At 34.6% G+C, this 10,949-nt stretch overlaps 1 protein-coding gene and 1 long non-coding RNA gene across 3 annotated transcripts; one reads left to right on the top strand and one right to left on the bottom strand.

Annotated features, from left to right (window-relative positions):
- Positions 1-4,592: 4,592 nt before the first annotated feature.
- On the bottom strand, positions 4,593-9,151 carry LOC108338825 (uncharacterized). The gene is made up of 3 exons (XR_008249230.1): positions 8,820-9,151; positions 4,891-8,362; positions 4,593-4,815 (listed from the first exon to the last, which is right to left on the bottom strand). It is a non-coding gene; the product is annotated as an uncharacterized LOC108338825 (long non-coding RNA).
- A 40-nt stretch (positions 9,152-9,191) lies between these two features.
- LOC108339677 (uncharacterized) lies at positions 9,192-10,424 on the top strand. Of its 2 annotated transcripts, none has more exons than XM_017576864.2 (3): positions 9,192-9,495; positions 9,599-9,643; positions 9,902-10,424. In XM_017576864.2, the coding sequence occupies exons 1-3, from the start codon at positions 9,343-9,345 to the stop codon at positions 10,286-10,288; spliced, it is 585 nt and encodes a 194-aa protein (XP_017432353.2). In that variant the 5' UTR covers positions 9,192-9,342; the 3' UTR covers positions 10,289-10,424. The 2 variants fall into 2 exon arrangements, with proteins under 2 accessions (XP_017432353.2, XP_052734577.1); XM_052878617.1 differs by having other exon boundaries at positions 9,869-10,424.
- Positions 10,425-10,949: the final 525 nt, after the last annotated feature.

Here is a 10,949-nt window from a genome sequence, read left to right as displayed (position 1 = left end):
ACTTGTGGTGTAGGTCTTTAGATGGTAAAAAAACGTGAGGATCATGGGAATAATAGCCTAAAACAGTGAGCAACATCCAAAGGTGAAGAAGCCTTGAAGGGAAGCTTAAAGTCTTGGTCTAAAACAAAAAACAAGAGAGTATACACTTGATGAGAAAGAGAGATTTGTGTGCATTTTCTTGGAATTGTAAAATTGTAGTTGTTTTCCTTTTTAGACTTGTATTCTTTACTTGTTAGGGGTTTGTCCTAACAAGAACATTGAACATTTATTATTTAAGCGAAATTTGTAGTTGATGGGTAAGAGGGAACCAAAGTTCCTTATAATTCATCATTAGGCCGCATAGTTTAGATTTATTGCTTTCTTTAATTGTGATAGTTTAGTGTGTGTCAAATTTTATTTCAAGTTTAAATCCCTTTGAGAAGTTTGGTACAAGAGAACTTGAGGTAAGCTTTGGCTAGGAAAGACTTGGTTTCTAAGCAATCCATAGTGATTCATCTCTCTTTCCTGGAAGTGAACTTAAGTCTCTTAAGGAATTTTATTTGAAATACTAAGTTTGTTTGCATAAGCCATTTTGAAAATCTTAAAAATGTCCAGGATTATTTTGTGAAAATTGTTTTTCAAAACTCTTTTAAAACAAATGAGTTTCTATACTAGCTTGCATTTAAGTCATGGTGAGGTTGAGCTACATTCTAAAGCTAAAAGTGACCTTTTTTGGTGAGAATACTAGTGCATTATCATACCTAGCATGGGAGAAAAGAATAGAAGAACTTCATCCATTCCTAGTTAGGCATGGTAAATATCATATACTTAGTTTATGCATCTCTAGGCTTCTAGGACATGCAAGTGAATGGTGGAATCAAAGACAATCTAAGGTTGAGAAAGGTAGAAAATCTCCAATTAAAGATTGGTGTGACTTGAGAGCATGCATGAGATGAGAGAGATAGAAAAGAAAGAAAGAGTTGAAAGAAAACAATATCTTGCTACCTTAGAAGAAGAGCTTAAAATCCTTAATGAAAAACAAGAAAAAGTCCAAAAAGATTTAAGGAAGATAAAGAGAAGTAGAGATGAAGACAAAAGAAGGAAGAAAGAACAAAGAGAGAAAAAGGAGCATGAGAAAAGAGAGAAAGAACAAAGAGAGAAAGAGGAGCAAGTAAGAAGAGAGAAAAAGGAGGAGGAAAGAAGAAGAGAGTATGAAGAGAAAAAGATAAAAGAAAGGAATGAGAAAGAAAGGAGAGAAAAAGAAGAGATTGAGATAAGAGAAGAAAAGGAAGAGTTACCAAAGCCCTCTACCACTTTCACAATTAAGATTAAGACTAAGATGATGAAGGGAAATTTCCAATCCTTGAACTTTTCTCAAAACATCCAACCCTCTTTCATAACTCCAACTTTTAATTTTGAAAAATTTTCAACTTCTTTTTTACCTCCCACTATTTTTAACTTAAATTTTTCCAAATCAAACTTTGAGTTGATGTTACCTTCTAGGAGTCAATTAACTCAAAGTAAACACAAACAATTTTGTGGAGTAGACCTTCAAAGTTTTCAAGTAAATTCTTTTAAAATTAGCATAAGGTCTTATTTAAATCTTTCATCTAGATACATGTTGTTTGTGGCTCAAAAGATTATTGGTTTTGTGTTTGATGACACTTGCATATGGATCTTTGATCCTAATGGAAAGATACACAAATTAACCAATAATAGGAAAAAAGCTTTTGTCATAAAAGAACAAGAAGATTTGAGGACAATCCTTTTCAAAAGGGAGGGTATGATGGCATATCCCTAAAAAAATTAAGTCTTGTGTTGGAATGGATAGTCTTTCAAACATATACATCCAATACAAGACAAATAAAAGCTTCAAAGATGCTCTTACTCTTCAAGACCTTGATCATTCATTTGATTTAAGGTGTATCATTGTTGGGAGCTATATTCTTCATTTACTCACTATTATAACATTTGTTCTAACTTGTGTTATAAAATGGGTATTTGACCTTGATGGAGAAGCACACAAAACTCCAAAGAAGATAAGGAAGTTTGCCTTGTTCCATGTTGAAGATTTGAGGGCAAATCCTTTTCAAGAGATAGGGAATGATGGCAAATCCCCTAGCCATGGTCAAGCACTTTCAAGAGAGTGGAAGTCATCCATGAAGATGACATCAACTCTACCTTGTGGGCCACCTTTGGGGCCATCATGGAGCATGGATTGAAGAGTAGTGTAGGAATTTATAGGCCATGTAGTGTAGGTTTGTTTAAGGCTTGTATTAAGGCCTAAGTAGCATAGGATTTTCCTTAAAAGTTAGACATCCAAACCAAGTGGAAAGTATGTGCCATGTGTCATGCTTCCATTGGAAAGGATTTACTTTTTAAAAGGTAGCCACATGGCACCTTAGGAGTGGAGAGTTTTTGCTTTTAGTAGTGGCCACATGACACTCTAGGAATGAAGAAGATTGTGTTTTGTGAGTGGCCACATGTCCTCCCATCATTGGAGAGGATTTGTGGACACTTGTCCACTCCTTAGAAGGCCTCATTTTTGGCCAATGAGAGCAAAGGTGGGAGATCATGCTTTTAGGGTTAGAAGGAGAAACCCTTGGCTTATAAATAAAGGTGTCTCCACCCTTGTATTTCATCTTTGATGTTGAGTAATGTTATGTTGCCCATTTTTGGCCATACTACTCATCTTAGATCAAGACTAGAGCAACCCATGAGGCTCCTCTAGTCACCTTCCTCCTTGAGTTGGCCTAATCTCTCTTGGAGCCACCAAACACTATACCACCACCACCATATCTCCTAGAGGCTTTGAACTTCTACACCATTCATACATTAGCTCATCATCCTTGAACATTTACCACCACATTTCCGCACCATTCATCCAAGGAACACCCCTCCATGCACATCACCTAGCTTTGGCCCAACCTAGCTAAGGAGGTTGTTATCAATACTAGTCAGGTACTTGGTCATTATCGCAAGTACGTCTACAATGTTCTGCTAGGGCGCCCATCGTTGAATATGTTGAATATGTTGGGAGGAATAATGATCACCCCATACTTAGCTATGAAGTTCCCTTCAACATCTGGGAACATCATCATAATTCATGGGAACCACAAGGCTGCCAATGAGTGTTACATTGCGAGTCTATGGCTCCTGACCCCTTCACTTAGTATTAATAACGTTGAGCAAGTGGAGTCGATTAAGGCCATCATAATGGAGAATCCTCGACCTCCAATTAGGTAATGACATCAGGATAGAACCAGTTGGAGTGACCTAGAATTTTGCCTTGGTGGAGGATCTGATGTGGAAGATAGGGTAGTAGGAGAACAAGAAGAAAACTTGATAGGTAGGGGTTATGGACAATGCTGATTTATTTGCATAGATAACAACCGACGTCCCAAGAATTGATGGAATTGTAGCCTCTCATTGACTATCAACATTTAACCATGCTTTCACAAAAGAGAAAACTATGTGAAAAAAAAAAACAGATTGCAAATATATATTATTAATACGTTGTCGAAAACCAATCATTATTAATGAATTTTGATTATTTCAGTTTTATTTTGTAGTGTTACTTATTCAATCTTTTATCCTATAATATATATTATACTTTGTTTTTAGTTCTTTAAAATTCAAGAAATTATGGTGACGTGTTTTGGATAAGATTAGAGAAACTCCTGAAAGGTAAATTATGGCTTTTTAAAAAAAAAATTAATATATTTCCCATTATTGTAATTTGATACAAAAGTTCATCATAAAAAATAAATACTTTTATGCATTACAGGAAAACTCAAGTGCATCATGAACATAAATCGTAAAATTTGGTCTCTCAATGAAAAAATTAATTGATACAATTTGGAGGCTTTAATTTAATGATTTTTTTTAAAGAATATATGTATATGTACGAATGAGTATTCCACTTTGTTCATAATCAATATAAATTTATTTTATATATTGACTTATTTAAATCGAAATATCATTATTTATTAATATAATATTATAAATATTTAAAAAATGTATATTAATTTTAAAAAATAATTGTATTTAAGTTAGTCAACCATTTAATTTATTAATTTATGAGTTGGACAAGATTACAATTTTTTAAACTTATAATAAGTGACTTAAATTAAGTTAGCTCTTATAAAATAACCATCCGTGATTAATCACTACAAAAATCTGTATTTTTACCGGGAGTTTTTTAAAATATTACTGGCGATTTTAACCCCCGCAAATCATATTTCCCGCGGTTGGAAAAATCGGTGGGAAAACGTCCGTCGCCAAGCAAGTACCGGCGGTTCTGAAAAAACTGCCAGTATTAGCGGGGGTTCTCAAAAACCGCCGGAATTTCCAGAGGTTTTGTAGAAACCGCCGGAATTTCCAGGGGTTTTGTAGAAACCGCCGGAATTAGTTGGGGCTTTATGAAAACCGTCGGGAATAGCGGGGCTACTCAAAAACTGCCGGAACTAGCCGGGGTTATCTCAAAACCGCCCCTACTTTTGATGGTTTAGTTTACCGAGGTTTTAAAACCGCCGAGAATTTGTATAGTTCATTTTTTTTATTGTAATAAAATTAGATTATAATAAAAATGGTGTTATTGACAAAACAAACAATAAATTAATATGAACTAAAATTTAATAATATTGTATAAAATAAACTACATTGTTCAACCTAATATCATTCATACAACTAATTGTTCATACATAAAAATTAAAAAGAAAGAGGTTCATTACATATGTTCAATACTAAAAGTATGACTCATAAAAGTATTCAGTAACAATATCTAATTTTCTCTTCATTACATCCATTGTTTGGCTCACTCCCTTAATCAGATACCTACAATATAACATAATAGTTAGTCGATAATATATTTAATAAAAAAATCATACAAATAAATTTAACAATTATTACCGATGATCTTTGAAATACTGCAAATTGTGAAGACAATGGACCTTAATTGTGAAGACAATGGACCTTGATAATTTTACAACAAAAGTGTAATGATTGTCTTCATTTCATTGACTTGTGATGTCAATGAAGATACCTATAATAATTATAGTGGCATACTTCACTATCTCCTTCACTGTCTCTCCTTCATTGTCTCCATGCCAGCAAAATAAAACCTTTGGGCTCAGAAAAATGTTAACTTTTACGGAAACAAAGAGTTTTATATAAACAAGTGTTTTATCAGATACCAAGAAAAGAAAATACAGAATTACGCAATGATTTCAGTCTCACTAAAGGATAACAACTCAAAACAAAACCGGTTTCTTCCAACGAAGATTAATAAGCCTATGTAGATATCTTTGCAATAAAACATAATTATATCGGCTGCAAAGTAAAGATTAATAAGCCTATGTATATATCACAACACTTACGATATTTATCACTTTAAACATTTCATTAATTGTTTTATCAAATCCTATTACCAACCTTTTTAGAACTCTTTTTTTTTCTTTATCTATCTAAATATCAACTGACAGTTAATTAGATGTTTACTCACCATTACTTAACACGTTAGCCAGATTATCCATGCATATATTTATCTAAAAACAATGTCATTTATTTCTCCCAATCATGTAAAACTTGAAGTTTTTCCATGGAGGCTGCTGAACTGAGTGCAGGTATATATATAAATCATAAAATAAGTTATAGATACAGGCCAGTTGAACAGTTCCTTTCTGAACATTTGAAATCTAAAAGTTAAAAATCTTAAAACTCCAGAAAGAAAGAACTAAAATATTTGCTTGTTAATACAAGTTAAATATTTGCTTAAGATTAAAGGTCAGAGAAATGCTACTTTCTTTTTCTCCATTTGGTTGAACAGCGTACGTGTGGACCACGTACAAGGACAGAATTGCCACTAACACATGATCACCGATAAAAAATGCGAACATTGTAAAGGACCACACAGAGTTGTTAAAAGTTGGGCCTTCACAAAGAATAGACTAGAAAGTAAGGGGATATGTCCATGGGGACAGAGACTTTTAGTGGTTTTTATTTTTCTGCTATATATGTATATATATTTTATGAATATATATATATATATATATATATATATATATATATATATATATATATATATATATATATATATATACGTGTGTGTGTATGGATATATATACCTAATAAGGAATCACAAACATACATATCTCTATTATAAATTGACCATTGATAGTTGTTGTCACTCGGGGAAATCACTTATGTGCATCAATGATGTAATGCTCCAACCATAAGTAAAGGAGCAAAGAGAAGGGAAAAAGAAAAATTGTGTTGGATGAGCATGCATGTCATCAGCCTCGTGGAGAATGAAATAAGAGAATGCAGAAAAAGAAAAGTAAGAAAAAAGTAGGAAAATTAAGTGAAAGGAATGGAAGAGCCTTACAGAGACTTGCGAATTTAATGGATACAGACAAATGTTTTATTTGAACATCCTATGTGCAACGTGTAAATGTATTTATCACGACTTTCTAGCCTCTGTTATGCTGTCTATGGGAAAATATGTTTGCTAGGTACATTGTTCTTGAAACGAAATGTTGTTTAAGGTGCAGATGCATGCAGAAAAAAAAAACACAGGAGACAAGAAGAATCACCTTCCCAGCCATACAATTAACATGTGATTCCAATATTGCTCCCCTTACTCCTTAATAAACTCCTTAAGAACCCTTTTCCCTTCTCTACTCCTAATACAAGCCACCAACCCAATAGAAGCACCAGAACTTATATGCTGTAATGTTTTCATTATGCTATGAAATCAATTTCCAAGGTAGAAGAAACATCACTGTTGATTGCCCCCTCTGTCTCCTAATATCACTAAATCCACTGTCACCACAACACCTCATGGTTTCCATTATTCACTCACTTAATCATAAACTATATCAATTTGAAAGAACCTTGTCTTTATGTCCCCCAATAGCAACATCTTATGAATATGCTTTCTCACAATATATTGTTTTAGAAACAAGTACTTGTTGAACAACTTACAAGGTCCACGATACAGGTACAAGGTTCTTCTTGCTCTTTTCATCTCGTTTTCATTCCACAACATAGCTAGTAAAGAGTCAATATTTATGGTAATTGTATTCCTACCAAAGCCTAAATTTAAATGAAAAATTTCACAGGTTCATTTGTTCAAAGTCATTATTTCTTAATGTTTGTAGAATAATTTCACAGGTAGGTAGTGTTTAACCTTTGAAATCTGGAAACAACCAATCTTCTTACTCGTCTTTAATTTGAACTGTAAACAACTAGTGTTTCTCTGTGTCATGAACATACAACAACAACAAATCAGAAAGGGAAATGAGCAAAGATCATGCTTTAAAAAGGTAAGCAAACAACATAAGAATGTTCGAAGAACAGACATCCAGGAAAGGGGATAAAGGGTAGAACCCAGAAAAAACAAACACCACAAAGGCATCCAAAGAATACAATTGCAGAGACAATGATAGTAAAGAGCATGCACTCTTGTACCACAGTGTACAGGTTCACCTTACCTTCTCCTTAAAGTCATTCTTTTTCAAGGAATGGAAGTGGCATGGTTAGAACTCTTGACGACTGAGTCATAGCGCACCAAGTTAAAATAAAATAGTTTAGGTAGAGGAGAAAAATAGTCTTTCATTAATAGAAAGGTGATTTTACGAATATTCTTGCACATAAAGATGTGTTAAAATTTGAAACACTAAACCTTATTTGTACTATTACTTAACTTTAATCCAAATTAAATAAGGAAATGAAACAAAATCAGGAAACCACTTCTAGTACATCTAAGATGCTCTAAATTGTCTAAAAGATACAATAAAAATATGACAAGATATTTTCCAGAATATCTAACCGATACAATTAAGAATAACAAAATCATAATGACCAAAACTCCTAGACAACAAGCCTACACCTTTGAGGGTGTTAGCAACAATCTTGAAGCATATCTTTTACATAAGAATGAAGTTTATTACCAAAATCAAAGTAGTCATATCTTTTCAATTGAAACTCTGGATGATCATCATCAGTAGCACTAACAGAGTCAACAACCTCAGCCTGTTTAAGGCTAATTTTTGGTGGAATCACTTTGCTTGAGTCATTTTAGTTTTGAATCAAATTTTGTTATGTCTTTTGTGTGCTTAGTTGAGTGTTTAATACCTTGAGTCAAGTTTATTTTCTGATTTTATTCGATGGAATCACTTTGCTTGAGTCATTTTAGTTTTGAATCAAATTTAATGTCTTAAGTCATATGCACAAGAAATCTGGTACAATTTTAATTTGTCTTTTAATTTGACAACATCATCAAAAGGAGAGATTGGTGGACTGTCCATTCCAGTTAAAGAAGCACCACCGCTCAAAGGTTCACTGCTGTGAGACAGTCTCCCTGACGTTAATGGAGACACTCCTGTGTCACACATTACGGTCATGTTCAAACCAAAACAGGGTGTTATAAAGAAAAACAAAAAACAAAACAAAACAAAGCAAAATGAGAAAATCCCTTAGAACCAAAACAAATTAATTGGGTTTTCTTAAAATTTCTAAAGTGTAACAAGATCCGTGAAGAAAATCTTCCTCTGCTTCCAACAGTGCAGACATGGTTCCAAAAGGCTTCCTCGTTGTCTGTGTTGGAACAGAGCTCAAGAGATTCATCATTCTCACCCCTTGTCTTGCCTCGCCTCTCACCTCCTCATACTTCACACCCTTCTCATACATTAATATAGAAAACACAAGACTAATCATAAACCTAAAACGTGCTTTTCTACCGTTTCAATTCCGAAAGTAATCATAAGTTCAAACGTAGAGTGAAAATGAACAGAAAAAAAAAATGAATCAATGAATGAACTGAAAATAAAGTAACCTACGCAGCTGTGAGGAATTCCGAGAGCGAACACAACGTCTCGACGCCTCGACGACGAACACAACGCAAGGGAAGACCAACAAGAAGATGGTGCGGGGCTTGGAGGAAAATGATTATGGTGAACTTTTTGGAGGAAAATGTACGAAGGCAGAAATGAATTGAGAGAGAGAATTAGGGTTTAGGGAAAATTAGGAGCAGAAATGTGTCACAAAGTATTTTAGGAAAAGGGAGTCAGGTAGATATTTTTGGAAAATTATTTAAAAAATAGAAAAACAATTTAGGGGCGGTTTTTATTATAAATCGCCGAAAATTTCCTGGGTTTTCAAAATCGCAGAAAAATAACTCTTTCTAAAATTCAATATTTTTTGTAGTGAATAGACCTAATAAAGTCGAGTGTTAGATAGAATATTCAGCTTTTAATTTATATATTGAGCGAAATAGTTATTAATGGTTAACAAATACCAATATCACGCGCGTACAATAGTGTGGTATATAATGTTACGCTTCTTTCTTTTTGTTCATAAACCATGGCACAAGAATTACCAACCGCCATTCCGCAATCGCAAGGAAGCTCCACGAAGAAACGGCCTACGAAGAACGACAAAGTGTGGCTGGAGGACTATCTCCACTTCCTTCATTCTCGGCAAACGCTTCACCTAACAATGAATCAACTTAATCAGGTTCCATTCCTTCTATGAACATTTCAATTCTCATTTTCGTTGTCAATTTTCTCTCAAACATTATGCATTTCATTGTTAATTTTTCTTCCTCCTACTGTCAAAGGTCATCCGCATTCATGGCTTCAAGAAAATCCACAACGCTCCCAAGGTTCTTTTCTCTATCAAGCTAATCTTAAGTTCCGTTTGGTTACTAACAAAAATTTGCGGGGAAACGTTGCCTATTTTAACCGTTTTCTTCTTAATTTTTATTCCTCACTTTCTTTTAAATTTAACGCGCTTTAAGATTAGAAGTTCTAGATTGCTTGGGTAGTTTAGGTCTCTCTCCGCAAATCTTCGAACAACAGATGATTATCGAATATGTTTTGGTTTTGAGAAATTGCAAAACCTATCTGGATTCCGTGAGCAGAAGGTGCTGGTGGAGGCGGTGGAGTCGCTGGATCTTGTAGATGTGCCGCGTTCGACCCTACGTGACAGCGTCTCGGCGTTTGCGGCGGTGGCATTGGAGGACGTGGTGGCGGATTTGGCAGAGCTCAAATGGCAAGAGTGCTGCGTAACCTCCGTCGAGAGAATAAGTTTCTCCGAAGGCAAGAGCGTGTTGCCTGCTTCTTCCGATGAGAGCTTCCGAGTTACGAGCCAGTCGAAGAGTATGGAGGCAGTCCGTAACCTAATCCCTAAAGATTCCCGGAGAAGCCTGAAACCAACAAAAATGGTGCCGAAGCGTAAGAGAAGTAAGGTTCCCGCTCCCGACTCTGTTGCCTCAACTGTAGATTCCGCTTCTCTCGCTTCCTGCTGAGTCAATGAGTGAATATGCTCTATATATGAGTAAAACTTTAAATAGGAGAATGGATACGACACTAGATATGAATGAGTTCCAGTGTCAGGATACTGTGAACGTGTCTCAACAAAATGGCAAGTGTTTTACCTTTGAACTGTTAGCCTCTTACTGCCATTTTATTTCTTTCTATCTTCTACATTCTATATTAAGGCTTGGACAATTTGCAGATTACACACTATTAATATGTAAGGCTCAAATTGAGAAAATAATGACTGTAAAAGAGGCACTATAAGATGTTTGGAATTGGTGTCTGGCCTTAAGGTGAACTTTCACAATAGTAAAATAAGGGTGATAGTCACATCAATCATTGAGAGCTCTTCTTCGATTCTTAATTGCATCATTGCATTTACCATTTACATACCTTGGAATAAATGTGGAGGCCAATCCGTGGAAATTTAAGTTCTGGTAGCCAGTTCTGAACAAAGTTTTGAAAATATTAGCAAGAAGGAAAGGAAGATGGTTTACTTTTATAGGAAGAGTCTGTTTATTAGATATCTATTCTTAGCAGTACCACTTTTTTACTTGTCACTCCTTATATTACCAACTAAAGTAGGAGCTGAAATTAGGACAATGTAAAGACACTTTTGTAGGGATGGGAGATGGAAACTAGAAAGATGGC

Source organism: Vigna angularis, chromosome 5 (genome assembly GCF_016808095.1).
Source record: "Vigna angularis cultivar LongXiaoDou No.4 chromosome 5, ASM1680809v1, whole genome shotgun sequence".
Classification (NCBI taxonomy): domain Eukaryota; kingdom Viridiplantae; phylum Streptophyta; class Magnoliopsida; order Fabales; family Fabaceae; genus Vigna; species Vigna angularis.
Note: the sequence above shows the minus strand (reverse complement) of the source record. Positions and strands in the feature narration are given on the sequence as shown.

Excerpts from the sequence above, each read along its gene's own strand:
- LOC108339677 (XM_052878617.1), top strand. The coding sequence starts at position 9,343 with ATGGCACAAGAATTACCAACCGCCATTCCGCAATCGCAAGGAAGCTCC. Across the intron at positions 9,496-9,598 it reads CAATGAATCAACTTAATCAG|GTCATCCGCATTCATGGCTT; the intron begins GTTCCATTCCTT and ends CTACTGTCAAAG. Across the intron at positions 9,644-9,868 it reads AAATCCACAACGCTCCCAAG|AAATTGCAAAACCTATCTGG; the intron begins GTTCTTTTCTCT and ends TTTGGTTTTGAG.